The 22,749-nt window shown below is 48.8% G+C and overlaps 1 protein-coding gene across 5 annotated transcripts in view; it reads left to right on the forward strand.

The window, feature by feature from the left end:
• Nucleotides 1-22,639, forward strand: part of RAB27A (RAB27A, member RAS oncogene family) — a 54,258-nt gene extending 31,619 nt beyond the window's left edge. For all 5 annotated transcript variants that reach the window (XM_029070935.2, XM_029070934.1, XM_029070933.2 and 2 more), the window contains exons 3-7: nucleotides 7,125-7,298; nucleotides 10,273-10,358; nucleotides 13,600-13,703; nucleotides 16,688-16,811; nucleotides 20,379-22,639. In XM_029070935.2, the coding sequence (XP_028926768.1) occupies nucleotides 7,146-7,298; nucleotides 10,273-10,358; nucleotides 13,600-13,703; nucleotides 16,688-16,811; nucleotides 20,379-20,574 (663 nt within the window). In that variant the 5' untranslated portion in view covers nucleotides 7,125-7,145 and the 3' untranslated portion in view covers nucleotides 20,575-22,639. The remainder of the gene's footprint in view (nucleotides 1-7,124; nucleotides 7,299-10,272; nucleotides 10,359-13,599; nucleotides 13,704-16,687; nucleotides 16,812-20,378) is intronic.
• Nucleotides 22,640-22,749: the final 110 nt, after the last annotated feature.

Raw genomic sequence — 22,749 nt, forward strand, 5'->3', positions numbered from 1 at the left:
GTGCAGAAAACTATACTAAGCACTTAGGAGAGCACAATAGAATCGAATTGGTAGACATTCCTTTCCTACTTCATTTTATTTTACGGTATTTAATAATGTTGGTATTTAAGTGCTTACTATGTGCAGAGCACTGTTCTAAACGCTGGGGTAGATACAGGGTAATCAGGTTGTCCCACGTGAGGTTCATAGTCTTAATCCCCATTTTACAGATGAGGTAACTGAGGCACAGAGAAGTGAAGTGACTTGCCCACAGTCACACAGCTGCCAAGTGTCAGAGCTGGGATTCAAACCCATGACCTCTGACTCCCAAGCCCGTGCTTTTCCCACTGAGCTACGCTGCTTCTCTGCAAGTGCGTACTATGTGCCAGGCACTGTACCTGCTAATCGAATGGAACAATCCCTGTCCCACATGGGGCTCAGTCTTTATCCCTATTTTACAGAGGAGGAAACCGAGGCCCAGAGCAGTTAAGTGACTTGCCCAAGATAACACAGCAGATAAGTGGCAGAGCTGGGATTGGCATCCGAGTGACTCCCAGGCCTGTGCTCCGCCCAGTAGGCCCAACTGCTTCTCAACTCCAGAAGCTTCTAGTCTTGAAAGCACAAACTGAATCAATGGTTTAGGATGTTGGCATCCCCGTCCCCCACACCGCATGTTGAAAGAAGACAGGCACCTCCGGAAAGAGGACTTTGGGAAATCGAGGGTGACGGTATCATTTGATTGTCACAGGGATCAGAAGTGAGAGTAAACACAGAATGGAGAAGTGTCTCCGAGCTCGTTGGAGGTGAGGAAGGGGAGCGATATTTAAAAATGTTTGCAGAAGGAGGAGGGTTGATCTGTCAGGAAGATATGGTGTTCCCCAGATGGGAGGGGTCCCTGAAAAGTTAGAGACACTCCCTTTTGAGGGCCAATTAACTGGATGTTATCCCAACCCAGCAGTTGCCCCACCCGAAGTAGCTTGGAGGAAATAAATCAATGAAAAACTTGGATCATCGAACGTAACTGGGCCCGTATCCGCCCGAGATCGATTGCCAAACCCTCGTCCTTTATTCCAACTTCCAAAGATCAGAATCAGTGATTTTTCAGCTGCCCAGACCCAAGCTCATTGTAAGCAGGGAAACTGTCTGTTAATAATAATAATGTTGGTATATGTTAAGCGTTTACTGTGTGCAGAGCACTGTTCTCAGCGCTGGGGTAGATACAGGTAGTCAGGTTGTCCCACGTGAGGCTCACAGTCTTAACCCCCATTTTACAGATGAGGTAACCGAGGCACAGAGAAGTGAAGTGACTTGCCCACGGTCACAGCTGACAAGCGGCGGAGCAGGGATTCAAACCCATGACCTCTGACTCCCAAGCCCGGGCTCTTTCCGCTGAGCCACGCTGTTTATTGTTTATTGTACTCTTCCCAAGTGCTTACTACAGTGATCCGCACACCGTAATCGCTCAGTAAATAAAATCGAATGAGTGAATGAACCGGTGGTTTGGACAGGCTACAGTCAGTCGTATTAGCGCTTCCTAATATTAATAATACTAATTATACTATTAAATTCTTACTATGTGCCAGGCACTGTACTAAGCATTGGGGTGGATACAGGCAAATCGGGTCGGTCTTGTCCCACGTGGGGCTCACAGTCTCAATCTCCATTTTACAGGTGAGGTAACAGAGACCCATTGAAGTGACTTGCCCAAGGTCACACAGACAAGTGGCGGAATTGGGATTAGAACCCAGGTCCTTCTGACTCCTAGGCCTGTGCTCTGTGTGCAGTGCACTGTACTAACCGCCTGGGAGAGTACAATATAACAATATAACAGACACATTCCCTTCCCGCAAAGATATTACAGTTTAGAGAGGGAGACAAGCATGAATATAAATAAATTAAAAATACGGACATAAGTGCTTGGCAGTAGGAGAGAGGGTACCATCTGCTTCCTGCAGCTGAGAGGGGTGAGAGTCAGGGGAGGAAGGTCCATTTGACCCTCAACTTCAAAGCACCTCCATTTCTTGCCTCTCTTGTGGACGCTAAATTCGGGAGCGTGGTAGGGGCTAAGGAAGGCAGTTTAGTGAGGTGTGTTTGCCCCATCCTGGTTTTAGGGTCTTTATGTCCAGGGTGCATAAGGAAAGATGTCTCCCTGGTCCTTTGTTCTGCAGAGAAATGGACACCCAAATGCCTCACGCTGTCTGTTGGGAGTGCTTTGATCAGTCATAATAATTGCGGTATTTAAGTGCTTACTCTGAGCCAGACACTGTACTGAGTGCGGGGGTGGATATAAGCCAATCCAGTTGGACACGGTCCAACGTGAGTCCCACAAGGGGCTCACAGTCTCAATCCCCATTGTACAGATGAGATGACCGAGGCCCAGTGAAATGACTTGGCCAAGGTCCCACAGCAAAGAAGTGGCAGAGCCGGGATTAGAACCCATGACCTTCCGACTCCCAGGCCCATGATACTTTTCATCATCATTAGTGGACTACACTGACTGCAGAGCATTCATTCATTCAGTTGTGTTTATTGAGCGCTTATTATGTGCAGAGCACTGTACTAAGCACTTGGAATGGACAATTCGGCAACAGATACAGGCAATCCCTGCCCAACATTGGGCTTACAGTCTAAACGGGGGAGACAGACAGCAAAACAAAACAGAACAAAACGAAACAAGTAGCCTGGCATAAATATCATCAAGATAAATAGAATCATAGATATATACACATAACAAAATAGAGAAATAATAGAGAAGCAGCATGTCTCAGTGGAAAGAGCCTGGACTTGGGGGTCAGAGGTCATGGGTTCTAATCCCGGCTTCGCCACTTGCCAGCTGCGTGACTTTGGGCAAGTCGCTTAACTTCTCTGTGCCTCAGTGACCTCATCTGGAAAATGGGGATTTAAAAACTGGGAGCCCCACATGGGACAACCTGATCACCTTGTATCCCCCCTAGTGCTTAGGACAGTGCTTTGCACATAGTAAGCGCTTAAATACCACCATTATTATATAAAAATATGCACAGTGCTATGGGGAGGGGAAGGGGGACAAGCACCAAGCAACCTACCCTCTAGGAGCTTACAAGCTAATGGAGGAGGCAGGCAGATTGAAATTATTTATCAGTTAGTGGGAGCAGGAGGAAGAACATGGTTATGATACCTAGTAGCATGAGTGCGTTCGGATGAGCTAGTTGAATAAAAATACAATTGAATATACCTAAGTGCTAATGGCCGTCGGGTTGACATAACTGGGGGAGTGTTGGGAATTATTCTGGGAAGGCTTCTTAGAAGAGGTGAGATTTCAGGAGGGCGTTAAGGACGGGGAAGGCTGGGACCTGGAGAATTTGAAGTTCCAGGAAGGGGCAGGCGGTCTGAGTGAGGTGTTAGAGAGAGGGAGAGTTATAGAGAAGCAGCGTGGCTCAGTGGAAAGAGCCCAGGCTTGGGAATCAGAGGTCATGGGTTCGTATCCCGCCTCGGCCGTTTGTCAGCTGTGTGACTGTGGGCAAGTCACTTGACTTCTCTGTGCCTCAGTTATCTCATCTGTAAAATGGGGACTACGCGTGAGCCTCACGTGGGACAACCTGATTGCCCTGTATCTACCCCAGCGCTTAGAACAGTGCTCTGCACATAGTAAGTGCTTAAATACCAACGTTATTATTATCAAAGTGCAAACCTGGGGTTAGAGGTGAGGTGGTCAAGAGTGAGGAGCAACGTGGCTTAGTGGAAAGAGCACGGGCTTGGGAGCCAGAGGTCATGGGTTCAAATGCCACTTAGCTATGTGACTGTGGGCAAGTCACTTTGCTTCTCTGGGCCTCAGTTCCCTCATCTCTAAAATGGGGATTAAAACTGTGAGCCTCACGTGGGACAACCTGATGACCCTATATCTACCCCAGCGCTTAGAACAGTGCTCTGCACATAGTAAGCGCTTAACAAATACCAACATTATTATTAAGGGAGGAGGCCAGAAGCAGAATGGTCAGTACTGAGAGACTGTTAGAAGGGGAACATGGGAGGAGTCAAGAGTGTGGGCTGGGGAGTAGCAGGTGAAGAGCCAGTGTCCAAAAAGATTAAAGATAATAATAACATAATGGTATTTGTTAAACGCTTACTATGTGCCAGGCACTGTACTAAGTGCTGGGGTGGATACAAGGAAATCGGGTTGGACACAGTCCCTGTCTCACGTGGGGCTCACAATCTCAATCCCCATTTTACAGCTGAGGGAACTGAGGCCCAGAGAAGTGAAGTGACTTGCCTAAGGTCACACAGCAGACAAGTGACAGAGGTGGGAGTGGGTGGAAAAAAGTACCCCTTTCAGATCACTTCAAATTGAGACGTGCAGCTCATAATAAACCTCAGCCCCAAGTATTTTGTGGAATTGCCTTCCTACAGTATATTTTCTCAGGGAAAGAGTAGAGTTCTGAGGAGAGAGTGTCCTCTTTCCCCTTCAGTAGGATGCTCTCATTTATTTTGGATTGCGAATGAATCCTTTGTCGTCTTTTTTATTTCTGGCATTTAAGTGTTTACTATGTGCAGTTACTGTAATAATAATGGTGGTATTTCTTAAGCGCTTACTATGTGCCAAGCACTCTTCTAAGCACTGGGGTGGATACAAGGTTATGAGGCGGTCCGATTTGGGGGTCTCAGTCTTGATCCCCATTTTCCAGATGAGGGAACTGAGGCACAGAGAAGTGAAGTGATTTGCCCAAAGTCACACAAAGCGGCAGAGCTGGGATTAGAACCCATGACCTTCTGACTCCCAGGCCCGGGCTCTATCCTGTGCACCACACTGCTTCTCCACGGGTACAGGCCAAAGTGGGGCACCTCCCCGAATCTTCCTAATAGCAGCACACCTGTCCCAGCCTCATAGGTGCCTCCTCGAGTGAAAGTCATTAAGGGTCGGTGGCCAGGACGGTTGGCTGTATTAGTCATTATTAATAATAATCTTGGTATTTGTTAAGCGCTTACTATGTGCAGAGCACTGTTCTAAGCGCTGGGGTAGAGACAGGCTAATCAGGTTGTCCCACGTGAGGCTCACAGTCTTAATCCCCATTTTCCAGATGAAGTCACTGAGGCCCAGAGAAGTGAAGTGACTTGCCTACAGTCACACAGCTGACAATGGCAGAGCAGGAATTCGAACCCATGACCTCAGACTCCCAAGCCCGGGCTCTTTCCACTGAGCCAAGCTGCTTCCCTGTTAACTCCCATTGCCCACGAGCGTCTTTCTCTGTCTCGGTCTGGACCCTAGCCAATACTGGTTGGCCTCCATTCCCATTCCAGGAGCGAAGCCCATTCACGGAAAAACTTAGGGAAGAACTGGGGAGCTCTTTCCCACTTGTGTAAAAGAAATTATATTCAGCACAGTTTGTGTGGCCTAGTGGAAAGGGCATAGGCCTGGGATATAGAGTCAGTCCATCAGCAATATTGAAAAGGTAGCATTGCCTAGTGGAAAGGGCACGGGCCTGGATGTCAGAGGACGTGGATTCTAATTCAGACTTCTCCACGTGTCTGTTGTGTGACCTTGGGTGAGTGATTTAACTCCTCTGTGCCTCAGTTACCTCACCTGTAAAATGGGGATTAAGACTGTGGGTCCCACTGGGACAAGGACTGTGTCAGGCCTCATTACCTAGAAAAGTACTTGGCTCATAGTAAGTGCTTAATAAATACCATTATCATTATTCTTATCATCATTGTTTATTGAACACGGACTGCGTTCAGATCCCTCTACTAAGCGCTTGGGAGACTACAATACAACAGAGTTTACAGTCTACAGGGGAAAGACCTGGGTTCTAATCCCAGATGTACCACTTGTCCGCTGTGTGACCTCGGGCAAGTCTCTTAACTGCTCAGTGCTTCAATTTCCTCATCTGTAAAATGGAGATAAAGCAACCTGTCCTTCCTTCCCTTTAGTCTGAGAATCCCATGTGGGGCAGGGAATGTGCGTAAACTGAATATCTTGCTTTTACTTCAGTGCTCCACCCATGCCGTAATTATCCCTATTATTATTAGAAGCCATGGTTAGCAGACCATAGCAGAGATGATGATATTCATTTAAATCCAACTGGTTGAGAAAAAAACAGCATTGAAAATGGAAGAGTTATTGATTTAAAGCAAGAGAGTAAAATTCAGGATGCTTGGGGAGATAGGGAAGGAGTTTAGAAGTGAACCCGGGAGGCTGTCAGAGGAAGAAGGCATTTCGTAAGCATCGTATTTCACTCCCTTGACCACGCTTGCAACTCTCCAGCTCATCTTCTGGCTTAATGGAACTGTTCTCTGGCAGTTTTATCCTCTTGTTATTGCCCATTAGTTTGTCACCTGGGCTTTAAAGCTGTTTTATTTTCACTAACGTGTACATATGCTGGTTATGAGTATGTGTGTGTGTTGGGGGCCGGGGGGGCAACGCTTTGATTTAGAAGGTAGTGTGGGCTAGTGGAAAGAGCAAGGGATTGGGAGTCGGAAGACCAGGTTCGTTTCAGCTCCGTCACTAGCCTGCTGTGTGACCGTGGGCAAGTCACCTCACCTGTTTGTGGTTCAGTTTTCTCCTTTGTAAAATGGGGATTTTCGCCCTCTGTCTTACATCGAGTGGTACAGGGACATTGTCTGATATATGGATGGGGAAACTGTCCCTTTCTAGACTGGAAGCTCGTTATGGGCAGGGAAAGTGTCTGTTGTCTTCTCCCAAGCACTTAATACAGTGCTCTGCACATAGGAAGTGCTCAATAATATGGCTGATCTGATGATCTTGTATGTACCCCAGCATCTGGCATCTAATAATAATAATTATGGTAATTAAGTACTTACTCTGTGCCAGCCACTGCATTAAACACTGGAGTGGAGACTAACAAATAGGGTTGGACAGAGTCCCTGTCCCGCATTAGTCTCGCAGTCTTCGCCCCTATTTTATAGACGAGGGAACCGAGGCCCCGAGAAGTAAAGTGACTAGCCCAAGGTCACACAGCAGACGTGTGGCTGACCCAGGGTTCAAACCCAGGTCCTTCTGATTCCCAGGCTCTACCACTAGGCCACGTGATCGTAATAAATATAGTGATTATCAGTACATTTCCTGTTGTTATTAGAGATTGAAAGCGGGAAGCAATTTTCTTGTGGCAGCTAACGTGTTGTTATTCTTATTCTTATTTTTAATCTTGTAGGTGAACCACTGAGTCCTCATTATGTCTGATGGGGACTACGATTACCTTATCAAATTTTTAGCCCTGGGCGACTCTGGGGTAGGGAAGACCAGCGTGCTTTATCAGTACACAGACGGCAAATTCAACTCCAAGTTCATTACTACCGTGGGTATTGACTTCAGGGAAAAGAGAGTGGTGAGTTCCAGACCTTTCTACCCCCTTTTTCTTTCCTCCCCGTGACTTCCTGTTTTGGAAAATAGAATTTATGGGAACAGGCTACAGTTGAGGAGCCCGGCTTGGAGGGTTTTGATTTTGTTTTGGTTTTTTTAATTGTGGTGGTGGTTGTCCTGGAGGGTCAAGGAGAGGTTGGAGACAAAAGAGGTTGGTGCCTGTGATAAGACTCTCCCCACTAGCGGAGTTAACATCAAATCCCAGGACACAGGAATTCCCAAGAATTCTCTCTCCCCAGATGGGACTGACGTTAAAAATGGCTGCTTGCTTTTCACATCCCACTTCTTGACTTGGATTTCAATTTGCCCAAAAGTCTACTGGATCCTTGAAGTTTCCTGCCAAGTCTGCTCTGGGCAGAGGTACAGGGGAAGATTTGTCAGTTGACCTGGCTTTAGTATTTGGAAGAAATCTCCTTGTTGTCACCCGTTTCTTCTGTGTTTGATCAAATCGTTTACCTCATCCTCTGGCCGTCGGGGAAAGAAAATGTGTCAGGCAGGGTGGGAGTTGTGGGGAAAATGGTGTGATTGTCCTTTAGTGATCGGGCCGGCTCACGGTTCCTCGATCTCGTCTGTCTCACCACCAACCTCTCCCTCACGTCCTGCCTCTGGCCTGGAACGCGCTCGCTCTTAGTTTCTGACAGACGATTGTCCAGGAGGGACCCTTCCCAGACAACTGTATTTCCTAACTAATTCTTTTTAGGTTTTTCTGGCTTTGAAAATCATCCCACCCCGAGACGTCAGCTTTATTGACAGGAAGAGATTTCCCTCTCACACACACCAGAGGTTTTAGACTCAAACAACTTCTTTCTGAGCTGCCTCACACATATAAACGACCAACTAAGCATTCACCCTCTCGCCCTCTCACCCTCTCTCCTCTAACTAGGTTTATCTTTTACTGAGGCCGGTGGGGTTCTCAAATCAACCTTAATAATAATAATAATGTTGGTATTTGTTAAGAGCTTACTATGTGCAGAGCACTGTTCTAAGCGCTGGGGTAGATACAGGGTATCAGGTTGTCCCACGTGAGGCTCACAGTCTTAATCCCCATTTTACAGATGAGGGAACTGAGGCCCAGAGAAGTGAAGTGACTCGCCCACAGTCACACAACTGACAAGTGTCGGAGCCGGGATTCGAACCCATGACCTCTGACTCCCAAGCCCGTGCTCTTTCCACTGAGCCATGCTGCTTCCCTTCCCGTTTTGACTCAGGGAGTGAGAAACAGAGGGAATTCATCTCCGCAGGAAGTCTTGCGCTGGCCGAAAAGATCGCGAGGGGTTGGGATAAATTCATGGGCTAGAGAGGTCCACAGAGGGATTGTTTGGGATGAAGAGAATAACAAAAATACTGTTACTAATGTGGGATTTGTTAAGCTGCAGGTCCAAATGCTGTACAAAATATCAGGGTAGATAATCAGATTGGACATAGCCCTTGTCTGACATGGGGTTCACAGTCTAAGTAGGAGGGAGAAGAGCTATTTCGCCCCCATTTTATAGATGAAGAAACTGAGGCACAGAGGTTGGGTTTTTATTTTTTATTTGTTTTTTTTGATATGGCACTTGACTGCTTACTAGATGCCAACCACGATACTCAGCTCTGGGGTAGATACAAGCTAATCAGGATGGATATGGTATCATCCTGTATGGGGCTTGCAGTCTAAATTGGATTTGATCCCCCCTTTTCCAGATGAGGCAACTGAGGCACAGAGAAGTTAAAAGACTTGTCCAAGGTCACACAGCAGGCTAGTGGCAGAGCCGGCATTAGAACCCAGGTCCTTCTGATGCCCTGGCCCGGGCTCTATCTATTAGGCAGCGCTGCTTCTTGAAATTGACCTTGTACAGGGTCATTACGGAGCCACCGATTCGGGATTCTATCAGCTCTGTCGAATTGGATTCTCCAAACACTTAGTACCTTGCACAGAGTAAGCACTCAATAAATATCATCGATTGATTGGTTGATGATCTGGAAGCCTTGGAAGCTGCTGTGGTCTTTGCCATCTGTTTGCTGGCCACCTTCCGATTCTTGCTGGGCTGGTTCACCTCTGCCTTCAGAAATCTTCGCCACTGACGACAGAGTCCCGGCAGGCAAAACCAGGACAAGAGCCCAGGTCTCCTGATTTCCAGAGAAGCAGCGTGGCGTAGTGGATAGAGTTCGGGCCTGGGAGTCAGAAGGACCTGGGTTCTCGTCCCGGCTCCGCCACTTGTCTGCTGTGTGACCTTGAGGAAATCTCTTAATCTCTCTATGCCTCAGTTCCCTCACCTGTAAAATGAGGATTGAGACACTGAGCCTTAAGTGGGACAAGAACTATGTCCGACCCAATTATCTTGCATCTACCCCAGTGCTCAGAAGAGTGCCTGGCACATAGTAAGTGCTTAACAAATGTCATAATAACAAATACCATTGGATTGAAAGTAGGGCTTTGGCATCTAGTAAGTGCTGAAAAATACCCCTCCCCTCAAAAAAGAAATCACATTTATTGAATGCTTACTGTGTACAGAGCACTGTACTGAGCACTTGGGAAAGTATGGTATGTCAGAGTCGGTAGACACGTTCCCTGCCCACAGTGAGCTTACAGCTTAGAGGGGGAGAGAGTTATTAATATAAAGAAAGTATGGATTTGTACATTAGGGCTGAGGGAGGGATGAATAAATGGAGCAAATCAGAGTGTCGCAGAAAGGAACGGGAGAAGAGGAAATGAGGGCTTAGGCAGGGAAGGCCTCTTGGAGGAGATGGGCCTTCGATAAGGCTTTGAAGGTGGGGAGAGTCATTGTCTGTCGGATGTGAATAATAATTATGGTATTCGTTAAGCGCTTACTATGTGCCAGGCTGAAGAGGGAAGACGTTCCAGGACGGGAGACTCATCAAGTGAATGTGGTTTTCCGTTCGCTAAGAGGCCTGTCTTCTTTTTCCTCTTTGCTCTGTGGCGCTTCCCGGTGACCCAGGTGTACAGAGCCAACGGGCCCGATGGAAGCATCGGCAGAGGACAGAGAATCCACCTGCAGCTCTGGGACACGGCAGGCCAGGAGAGGTAACCATCATCTTGGTAACTCTTTTACCCATCTATCTATCTATCTATCTATCTATCTATCTATCTATCTATCTATCTATCTATCTATCTATCATCTATCTTGATATCTATCTATCTTGATATCTATCTATCTTGATATCTATCTATCTTGATATCTATCTATCTTGATATCTATCTACCTAGATATCTATCTATCTAGATATCTATCTATACATAAAGATATCTCTATCTCTATCTATATATCTCTATATATATGGTATTTGTACCTGTTTACAACCAGGTGATTCGAGCTCATCAGGTTGGACTCAGTCCCTGTCCCACGTGGGGCTCACAGTCTTAATCCCCATTTTACCAATGAGGGAACAGAGGCCCAGAGAAATGAAGTAACTTGCCCAAGGTCACACAGCGGACAAGATTCTTCTTGGCAACTCCCTTTTCGCTGCCAGCGGGGTGTTTTGATGGCCTTATCCCAGCATTGTATTTTTTTTTCCGCCCCTCTGCCCTCGTGACCTTGGATTTCTTTCTTTTTGTTGTTGAGGAAACTCATCTGTGGGAGGCCCGGCCAGATTACTGTCAGGGAAATCGCAAGTTGGGGGCCAGGAGAAAGGGGACACGTCACCTTGGCTCAGCCTCCGCCAGTTTTCTTATCTCCCGGAGCCAGAGGGTTTTTGCTGGGTCTTAAAACCGGGTGTGTTTTCTTTGGACGGTGGATATTGAAAACGAGCACTGGTGGTGAAACGTAATCATTCCGGATTGGAGAGTCACAGGAATAAAAGCGTTTTTGCCCTTCCTGTGTGTCGCCATCTGAAAGCTTTGTAGATTAGCTTTTCAGATTTAAGCCTTTAGAACAGAGCCAAGAATAGATGTGTTTATCCCACTTAGAACGATCACCGTGTTTCTGGCTGGAAGTCGGGCTTCTGTGATTTTAATTTTTTCTTTTGGAGGGGAGGGGGCTGTGAAGCGCTTACGGTGTGCCAGGCTGGGGTAGGTATAAACGAATCCGGTTGGACACAGTCTCTGGCCCACATGGGGCTAATTCTTAATCCCCATTTTACAGATGAGGGAACCGAGGCTCAGAGACGTGAAGTGACTGGTCCAAGGTCACACAGCAGATAGCTGGCAGAGCCGAAATTAGAACCCAGGTCCTTCTGACTGCCCAGACCTGTGCTCTATCCAGTAGGCCACAAAGATGATGATGATTATTATGGTATTTTTTACTATGTGCCAGACACTGTATTAAGCACCGGGTTAAATTAATTTAACAGTATTTATGGAGCGCTTACTATGTGCAGAGCACTGTACTAAGCGCTTGGAATGTACAAATCGGCAACAGATAGAGACAGTCCCTGCCCATTGACGGGCTTACAGTCTAATGCAAGCAAATCGGGTTGGACACAGTCCCTGTCCCACCTGGGGCTCACAAGCTCAGTCCCCCTTTTACAGATGAGGGAACGGAGGCCCAGAGCACTCATTCAATAGTATTTATTGAGCGCTTACTATGCGCAGAGCACTGTACTAAGCTCTTGGAATGGACAATTCAGCAACAGATAGAGACAATCCCTGCCCATTGACGGGCTTACAGTCTAATAGGGGGAGACGGACAAAAACAAGACAACTTAATAACAAATAGAATCAAATGACTTGTCCAAGGTCACACAGCAGGCAAATGGTAGAGCTGGGATTAGAATCCAGGACCTTCTGACTCCCAGATGGATACACCCCGGCACCTTCCGCTCTAACTCAGCTCACACCAGCCCTGCCGGTTTCCTAACCTGCCTGAATCCAGTTTCTTCTCCCTACAGATGAGATATCTCTTTATTCCTGGGACCAAGGAATCTCTCGACTGTAAGCTCACTGTGGGCAGGGAATGTGTTTACCACCTTTTGTACTCTCCCAAACTCTTAGCTCAGTGCTCTGCACACAGTAAGAGCTCAAATACAATTGCTTGATTTGTCCAACGGCTTCTCTGAAGCTGGAATCGAGTAATCGAACTATAATATTTACTGAGCGCCTCCTGCGTCCAGAGCACGGGGCTAAGCACTTGGGAGAATAACATAGAGTTAGCGACACAATCTTTGACTTTAAGTCAATCAATTAATGGTATCTAACGAGCGTTTACTTTGTGCCCAGCACTGTACTAAGTACTTGAGAGAGGAAATACAGTCCATCTTATTTATTGAGTGCTTACTGTGTGCAGAGCACTGTGATAAGTGTCTGGGAGAGTACAATACAGCAATCAGTGGCATTTATTCATTCCTTCAATCGATTTTATTGAGAGCGTACTGTGTGCAAAGCACTGTAATATTAATAATGATGGCATTTAAGCGCTTACTATGTGCAAAGCACTGTTTTAAGCGCTGGAGAGGATACAAGGTGATCAGGCTGTCCCACGTGGGGCTGCAGTCTTCATCCCCATTTTCCAGATGAGGTCACTGAGGCACAGAGAAGTTCAGTGACTTGCCCAAAGTCAAAGCCCAGAGAAGCAGCATGGCTCGGTGGAAAGAGCCCGGGCTTGGGAGTCAGAGATCATGGGTTCGAATCCCGGCTCCGCCACTTGTCAGCTGTGTGACTGTGGGCAAGTCACTTCACTTCTCTGGGTCTCACTTGCCTCAACTGTAAAATGGGGATGAAGACTGTGAGTCTCTCGTGGGGCAAACTGATGACCCTGTATCTCCCCCCAGCACTTAGAACAGTGCTCTGCACATAGTAAGGGCTTAACAAATACCAACATCATCATTATTATTATTATCACACAGCTGACAAGTGGCTGAGCCGGGATTTGAACCCATGAACCCATGACTGTACTAAGCACTTGGAAGAGTACGATATAACAATAAATAGCCAGACTTCCTGCTCACAGTTATTGAGCGCTTACTGTGCAGAGCGCTTGGGAGAGGTGGTGGACACGTTCCCTGCTTAAAATGAGCTTACGGTCCAGAGGGGGAGTCAGTCATGAATTAATATAGAATTTAAATACTGTGGGGCTGAGGGTGGGGTGACTATCAAGTGCTTAAAGGGTTCGGTCCGAGTTCAGAGGTGACGAGAGGGAAAAGAGGGCGTAATCGGGGAAGATCTTTGGGAGTTGTGACCTTAATAAAGCTTTGAAGGTGTGGAGAGAGGCTATGGAGGGGGAGAGAGAATTCCAGGCCAGAGAGAGGATGTGGGAAAGGGTCAGCGGCGAGATCAGGGCAGGCCCCATTAGAGGAAACGATAACCCACCAGTCTCTGCTTCTGTTTTTAGGTTTCGTAGCTTGACGACTGCTTTCTTCAGAGATGCCATGGGCTTTCTTCTGCTTTTTGATCTGACCAATGAGCAGAGTTTCCTCAATGTCCGAAATTGGATCAGTAAGTCGTCCTCTCCCACCGACTAGTTTAGGGCCGGTTAAGTGGACTTGGGGAAGAAGGGAAGGATCCCTTGGAGGGCCGAGGAGGAGTTTTGTTTTTTTAAAAAATGGTATTTAAGTGCTTACTGTGTGCCAGGCACCGTTCTAAGCGCCGGGGTGGAAACAACCTAATCAGGTTGGACGCCGTCCGTGTCCCGCGTGGGGCTCACAGTCTTAATCTTCATTTTTGCAGGTGAGGGAACTGAGGCACAAGGCAGGGAAGTGACTCGCTCAAGGTCACACAGCAGACAAGCGGCAGAGCTGGGATTAGAACTGTGGTCCTTCAGGCCTGTTCTCTATCCACTAGGTCACACTGCTTCTCTTTGGAGGAGTTTCCATCAGGACTGTCCAGACGTTGCGTCCCATTCGGAATTAGGGCTGTTTTTACTTTTCACGGATCCCCTCTGGATCCCGTGGACAGTGCTTGGGAGAGCACAATAGAACAACAGACGGACACATTCCCTGCCCACGATGAGCTTGCAATCTAGAACAAGCGCTTAGTACTGGACTTAATAAACACACAACGAATACCACTGATCGACTGATGATTCCTTGGGCTGAAATAAGGGGTTCAAGAGGAACCAGGGGTTGAGTACCGTTCTCCACGAGAAATTGGGTCACCGGCTTGCAAGTCGATGAATGTGTGTGTCAGTGAGAGAGAATTTTGTTGGGCAAGGGTGTGGGTTTGTGTTGCAATACAAGGTTTCCCTGAGCGAACACTGAAGCTCAAGTCCCTCTTAATTCCCCATGTCTGTTTTATTTTCTTCTCCCCCCCACCATGGGTATTTAAGCCCTTACTATGTGCCAGACGCTGTTTTAAGCACTGGGGTAGATACAGGGTAATCAGTCCCTATCCCATGTGGGGTTCACGGTCTTTAATCCCCATTTTACAGAGGAGGTCACTGAGGTACAGAAAAGTTAAGTGACTTGCACAAAGTCACAAAGCAGGTCAGCGGTAGAGTCGGAATTAGAACCCAGGTCCTTTTGGCGACCAGGCCTGGGCTCTATCCACTAGACCAGGCTGCTTCACTGGAATGGTAAAGCCGTCTGGGCCTTGATTTACTGGAGTGTCTCTTTTCAAACAAATGTTATGTCAGGGCCGCGTCCTACTGAACTCAACCTCTGGAAAACTTTATTACTACTACTGATAATATTACTAATAAAAAAAAATTTGTGAAGTTTAAGCTCTTACTATGTGCCAAGCACTGTATGAAGCACTAGGATAGGTACAAGATCATCAGGTCAGACACAGTCTCTGCCCCCCATGGGGACAGTCTAAGGGAGAGGGAGATTTAATCCCCATTTTGAGGATGAGGTACCTGAGGCACAGAGAAGTTAAGCGCCTGGCCCGTGGTCGCCCAGCAGGCAAGTGGCGGAGCTGGGATTAGAATCCGGGTCCTCTGACTGCCGGGGCCGTGCTCTTTCCGCTAGGCCACACCGCTTCCCTGCTCAGCAGGTGATTCTAGAAAAATTCGGGGCCTCTCTCCCTCTCTGAGCACGAGAGAACGAGGAGCCGATTTTCCAAATGAATGTTTTGCACAGTGCTCTGGAAAACTCCCTGTTATTAGCCCTGCTTTCAAAAAGAGTTATTTGTTTAGAACCAATGCTGATAATAATAATGTTGGTATTTGTTAAGCGCTTACTATGTGCAGAGCACTGTTCTAAGCACTGGGGGAGATACAGGGTAATCGGGTCGTCCCACGTGAGGCTCACAGTTAATCCCCATTTTCCAGATGAGGTAATTGAGGCACAGAGAAGTGAAGTGACTTGCCCACAGTCACATAGCTGACAAGTGGCAGAGCCGGGAGTCGAACTCATGACCTCTGACTCAAACCCGCCTTCAACATCCAGCATAAGATCTTTAGGAAGCAGCATGGCCTAGTGTCAAAAGCGCTGGCTCCAGAGTCAGAAGCCGTGGGTTCGAGTGCCGGCTCTGCCTCTCGTCTGCCCTGTGACCTAGGACAAGTCAACTTCACTTCTCTGTGCCTGTTTCCTCATCTGTGAAATGGGGATGAAGACTGTGAGCCCCCTGTGGGACAGGGACTGTGTCCAATCTGATGACCTTGTATCTACCCTAGCGCTTAGAACAGTGCTGGGCACATCGTAAGCACTTATCAAAGGCCTTCATATTATCGTTACTATCATCTTTACTGGGGAAAATGGGGGCTAAAACCAAAATAGCTTTCTGGCAACTTGAAATTTCTGGAAAGGGGGTCACCTTTTTTCTTTATTTTTAAATGATAATCTGCATCATCAGTGGGGAAAGATCATTAAGCCTCCGTGAAATCAACTTTGGTAAGATATCTAGCCTTCAAGAGCACTTCCCTGATTAAGCCTCCTTTCCCCCCATTCCCACTCTCTTCTGCGTCACCTATGCACTTCGATCTGTACCTTTTAGGCACGTGATATTCACCCCACCCTCAGTCCCAAAGCACATTTGTGCATATCTCAAATTTATTTTTGTTAATGCCAGTCTTCCCCTCTAGAGTATAAGCCCGTTGTGGGCAGAGAACGTGTCTACCACCTCTGTCGTATTATACCAATCGATGGACTTCATACGCTTGGGGAGAGTACAACGTGGCAGAATTAGCAGACGCGTTCCCTCAGCTCACGGTAAAGAGAAGGACTCTCCCAAGCTCTTAGCAGAGTGCTCTGCACACAGTACGCGCTCAGTAAACAGCACAGGTCGATTGATCGCTCCAGTCCATCTCTCCCTGCCTCGGTCCTCTCGTCGGGCAGTGCTTTGTGGAGATTCGCTGTGGGCAGGGAATGTTTATGGATCTGTTGAACTCTCCCACACAGTAAGCGCTCACTAAGTACGATCGAATGAACGCGGGAGTCTTTTGTTTTTGATTTTCTGCTCCCCACACTTGACGATGGGGCTGAGCCGTCGGGGAAAGTCTGGCCGCCCCCAAAGCCCTCCTGTGTTTCCTCTACCCCTCCTAGGCCAGCTGCAGATGCACGCGTACTGCGAAAACCCCGACATTGTGCTGTGTGGCAACAAGAGTGACCTAGAGGAGCAGCGCGTAGTCAGAGAAGAGGAGGCGAGAGACCTTGCTGAGAAATATGGGTGAGTTCCTGAGGGGTGGAAACCGTCGGGCTTGGGGAGCGACCTGCGGGGCGGTGAGGGGAGAAGGGGAGCGAGGAAACGGAATCTCTAGCGAACTCAGGTGAGGTTCTTAGCCACTGCCCAGGAGGGGAAAGCCTCTAGGAAAAGGCAAATTTATAATCATGATTATGGTAGTTGCTAAGCGCTTACTATGTGCCAGGCACTGTTCTAAGCGCTGGGGTGGAGAGAGTCAGGTTGGACGCAGTCCCTGTCCCACGTGGGGCTCACAGTCTCACTCCCCATTTTACAGATTAGGTAACAGAGAAGTGAGGTGACCTCCCCCAAAGTCACCCAGCAGACAAGCACCGATAGTAATAATAAATAATAATGATGGCATTTGTTAAGCGCTTATTATGTGCAATAGTGTGATGATGATATTTAAGTACTTACTACGTGCCAAGCACTGTTCTAAAAGCGCCGGAGTAGATACAAGGTCGTCAGGTTGTCCCACGTGGGGTTCACAGTCTTCATCCCCATTTTCCAGATGAGGGAACTGAGGCCCAGAGAAGTGAAGGAACTTGCCCAAGGTCACACAGCAGACAAGTAGCGGAGCGGGGATCAGAACTCACGTCCTCCGACTCCCAAGTCCGGGCTCTTGCCATTAGGCTATGCTGCTTCTCTAAGATGAGCCGGGATTAGAACCCATGACCTTCTGACTCCCAGGCCCGTGCACTATCCACTACTCCACGCTGCTTCTTATGAGCTTAGTCCTCTCATGACCTGGCTCTGTCAATGGCTGGTTGGGTGGCTTCAGGTTCCTCTCTGGGCCTCAGTTTCCTCATGTGGAGACTGGGGATAAGGTTAACGAGAAGCAGCGCGGTCAAGCGGAAAGACCGCGGGGCCCGGGAGTCAGAGCCTCTGGGTTCTAATCCCGCCTCCGCCGTTTACCTGCTGCATGATCTTGGGCAAGTCACGTATCTTCTCTGTGCCTCAGTTCCCTCATCTGCAAAATGGGGATTCAACCCCTGTTCTTCCTCCTCCTTAGACAGTGAGCCCCATTTGGGACCTTTCATTCAATTGTACTTATTGAGCACTTTGTGTAGAGCACTGTCCTAAGCGCTTGGAAAGTACAGTTCAGCAACAAAAAGAGACAATAATAATGTTGGTATTTAAGCGCTTACTATATGCAGAGCACTGTTCTAAGCGCTGGGGTAGATACAGGTTCATCAGGTTGTCCCACGTGAGGCTCCCAGTCTTCATCCCCATTTTACAGATGAGGCAACTGAGCCACGGAGAAGTGAAGTGACTCGCCCACAGTCACACAGTTGACAAGTGACAGAGCTGGGATTCGAACCCATGACCTCTGACTCCCAAACCCAGGCTCTTTCCACTAAGCCACGCTGCTTCTCAATCCCTGCCCACTGCGGGCTCACAGGCCAGAAGGGGGGAAACAGACATCAAAACAAGTAAACAGGCATCAGTAGCATCATTATAAAGAAATAGAATTATAGATCTATACACATCATCAATACAAATATATAGAATTAGAATGATAAATATTCAATAGTATTTATTGAGCGCTTACTATGTGCAGAGCACTGTACTAAGCGCTTGAATTATGTACATATTATGAATTATGAATTGAATTATGTACATACGCTTGAAATATGTACATATATACGGAAATGCTGTGGGGTGGGGAGGAGGGTAGAGCGAAGGGAGCGAGTCGGGGTGATGGAGAGGGAGCAGAGGGAAAGGGGGGCTTAGTCTGGGAAGGCCTCCTGGAGGAGGGGGGCTCTCAGGGATTTGAAGGGGGCCGGTGCTTTCACTCATTCAATAGTATTTATTGAGTGCTTACCGTGTGCAGAGCACTGTACTAAGCGCTTGGAATGGACAATTCGGCAACAGATAGAAACAATCCTCGCCCATTGACGGGCCCACAGTCTAACTGGGGGAGGCAGACAAAAACAAGACAACTTAATCACGTAAATAGAATGAAGGGGATGGACACCTCATTCACAAAATAAATAGGGTAATAAAAATATAGACAGAGGAGCAGAGTGCTGAGGGGAGGGGAAGGGAGAGGGGGAGGAGCGGAGGGAAAGGGGGCTTAGCTGAGGGGAGGGGAAGGGGAAGGGGAAAAGAGGAAGCAGAGGGAAAAGGAGAAGCTCAGTCCGGGAAGGCCTCCTAGAGGAGGTGAGCTCTCAGTAGGGCTTTGAAGAGGGGAAGAGAATGAGTTTGGCGGAGGTGAGGAGGGAGGGCGTTCCGGGACCGCGGGAGGACGGGGGCCGGGGGTCGACGGTGGGTTAGGTGAGAACGGGGGGATATGGTATTGGTATTTGAGTGTTTGTGTGCCAGGCACTGTTTTTACAGATGTTCTTCCCCTCGACGCTATTTATTGCCGTTGTTCTCGTCTGCCCGTCTCCCCCGATTAGACCGTAAGCCCGTCAAACGGCAGGGACTGTCTCTATCTGTTGCCGACTTGTTCATTCCAAGCGCATAGTACAGTGCTCTGCACATAGTAAGCGCTCAATAAATACTATTGAATGAATGAATGAATACTAAACAATAGGGTATCAACAAGTTAATCAGGTTGGACACAATCCATGTCTCACATGGGGCTCACAATATATGGAGGAGGAGGAAGAACAGATAGTGAACCCTCATTTTGCAGATGAGGCACCTGAGGTACAGAGAAGTGACGTGACCTCCCCAAGGTCTCACCGCAGACAGGTGGCGGAGCCGGGATTAGAACCCAGGTCTCCTGACTCTCCGGCCCTAGCTCTTTCCATTAGGCCACGCTGCTTCTCCCATCTCCCTCTCCTGCCCCAATTCCTACTCTGGGATGGGGCGTCTTGGCCGCAGTGCTTGGCATATAGTAAGCGCTTAACAAATAATGTTGGTATTTAAGCGCTTATTCTGTGCAGAGCACTGTTCGAAGCGCTGGGGTAGATAGAGTCCTCGGGTTGTCCCACGTGAGGCTCACAGTCTTCATCCCCATTTTCCAGATGAGGTAACTGAGACCCAGAGAATAATCATGTTGGTATTTGTTAAGCGCTTACTCTGTGCAGAGCACTGTTCTAAGCGCTGGGGTAGATACAGGGTCCTCAGGTTGTCCCACGTGAGGCTCACAGTCTTCATCCCCATTTTCCAGATAAGGTAACTGAGACCCAGAGAATAATCATGTTGGTATTTGTTAAGCGCTTACTCTGTGCAGAGCACTGTTCTAAGCGCCGGGGTAGATACAGGGTAATCGGGTTGTCCCACCCGAGGCTCAAGTCAATCCCCGTATTTCCAGATGAGATCACTGAGGCCCAGTGAAGTGACTTGCCCAGAGTCACACAGCTGACAAGTGGCAGAGCTGGGATTCGAACCCATGACCTCTTATTATATATTCTCTGCTCACAACGAGCTTACGGTCCAGAGGGCTGCCCGTTCCCCAGCGTGGAGGGGAGAATGGAGCCGATGGTCGGCAGAGGCAGCGCCGGCTCGGGACGGGCAACGCGACCCCGGGATGAGTCGGGGTGGGGCGGAAGGGGACCCCCACCCTCACCCCTCACCCCGCGTCCGGGCCCGCCTCCCTTCCAGGATCCCGTACCTGGAGACGAGTGCCGCCACCGGGGCCAACGTGGGCAAGGCCATCGAGACGCTCCTGGACCTGATCATGAAGCGCATGGAACGGTGCGTGGACCGCTCCTGGATCCCGGAAGGGGTGGTGCGCTCCAACGGCCACGGCTCCCCCGACCGCTTCCAAGACAAGGAGAAGGGCGGGTGCGGTTGTTGAGCGGCCGGGGAAGGCCCCGGGCCGTGGCGGAGCCGTGGACTCTCTTTACGGTCGGAATCCGGGCCGGTGGCGGTTTACGGGGCCGAGGCGCCGGCCCCCGTTGACCCCCGGCCGGTCCGGCGTCCATCCGGGTCTCGCCCCGCCACCTTAGCCCACGATGGGAAGCCGTTCCCGCCAAAGCAGTCGCCGGCCGGTCGCACGTGCCCGGGCGGTGGTCACCGTGCCGCTCTCCCGACTCTCCCCCTTCCTTCTTCCCGAGCCCGGGAAGCCGCCATCGGACTGGGCCTCGGGCGGCACCGCTGGAACTCGAGTTTTCTAAACTCCAACCATACCCGAGACGGGAGCCAAAAACCCCACCGGAGGCGACGGTCCAGACCCGTTCAGTCGAGTCCATCTCTGAGGAGGCCCGCTCACCGACCCGCCATTGTCTCAACAGGACCGAGGGGCAGAATAAGCGTTCAACCCCGTTTCCGCCGAGCTCTTGCTCTGCCCTGAAATGGTCTGCGCCACACCACACGTGAAGCGCCTTTCCCTTCCAACCTGGATTGAAAATGGTATGGGTCCAGTGTGGTGAGACGTCATACCTGGAAATCTCCACGATTTAGCGATCGGGTGGCGGACGCGAGTCCCCAGGGCCTCTTTCCTCTCCCTTGTCCATTTCCTGTCCCAATTATGGATGAACTGTGGGAGAGCATTTTTTGGTTGTTTTTTTTAGGGGGAGGGGTTTGGGTGGGAGCACTCCTTTTCACTGCCCTCGAGGGGATTTTATTTACCGTCCAATAGACGGGAAATCTCGGCCGGGGTTGATCGCGATTACGAACAGAACGACGATAATTGTGGTATTTAAGCGTTTACCACCAGCCAGACCCTCTAAGCGCTGGCTAGAAACGAGCACCGTCCCTGCTCCGCGTGGGACTCACCATCTCAGTCCCCATTTTACAGATGAGGTAGGTGAGGCACAGAGGAGTGAAACGACTTGGCCAGGGTCACGCGGCAGACACGTGGCAGAGCCAAGATCAGAATCCAGAACACGTATAATATATAATATTCAGCATGATCGTCAGCAGTGCCCGCCACACACCTCTCTGGCCCAGACTGGGCTCACAAAACGTATTTCCAAATCCGAGTATGCCAATTTAAAAACAGGGCAGTTGGAGGGATAGATCACTAAGACGTGTTTCCTGCAGTTAGTGCCGTTAGTTCCCCTCTGAGAGAGACTTTTTACGCATTAAAATACCGGTGGACCTGTGGGTGACCCCAAGGTTCCTGAACCGCAACATGAGATGAAGTCTTCTCAGGTGGCTGTCCCTTTCCGACGAAGGTCGGTGTGCGCAGGAAGCTTGCGTCATTTGGGAAAACAGGGTTAAATAGCGTTAAAACCCTTGGGTAAATTTTGGATGCGCTATTAAATGCAACATTGTGATAGAATCAACACCCCTGAACAGGAAAAGGGGGGATTCCAGTAAAACATAGCAAGACTTATCCTGCTCACTGCCCCAAATGTGGGATTCTACCCTGGAGTTGGACCAGGTGGGAATTAAGGCAGGCAGAGGATAACGAGCCAGTTATGCTTCACATCTAACTAGGCCGGAAACCCCGGAAAGAGATTTGGGATCATTTGGGAAGGATCCCATCACATTCCCCAGTGCCTTGAGGACTACCTCTGTCCTCAGTGGACTAAATAAGAATATTTGGGTTGGCTCAAGGTTTTTTTTTTAATTAACACTTGAGTTTTTAAATAATACATGGGGCGGGTGTGCGCGTGCGTCCATTCATCTTTCCAGTTAAGAAATCCTGCCCGGATCAGGCTGAAGAAGGGGGTCGACAGTCCAAATCGCACGCGGTTCTTCTGGAGTGAGGGATGTACGGACGGGCGGCAACTGAGTTCGCTATCGAATTGCCTCTGAAGAAAGTTGACGCGATTCGCTCCCTGATGTTGAAGTGCCATATTTCTGTCCCCTGCATTTTCCTATTTACAACGCTTTGTAAAAATAAGCGCTGCCTTGGTGAAACTGCTTTTCCTAATGCCGAATGTCTATTAAAAACACGGACCCGTCAGACTTCAGCGTGTGAAAATTATTTTATTTCTGGTTGCGCTTAAGGTCAAGGGAGAGGGAAGAACTCCTTCGAAATGTCGCTGCTGTTCATAATAATGATAATTGTGGTGTTTATTAA

This window comes from Ornithorhynchus anatinus, chromosome 8 (assembly GCF_004115215.2).
Source record: "Ornithorhynchus anatinus isolate Pmale09 chromosome 8, mOrnAna1.pri.v4, whole genome shotgun sequence".
In the NCBI taxonomy this organism is placed as follows: Eukaryota; Metazoa; Chordata; class Mammalia; order Monotremata; family Ornithorhynchidae; genus Ornithorhynchus; species Ornithorhynchus anatinus.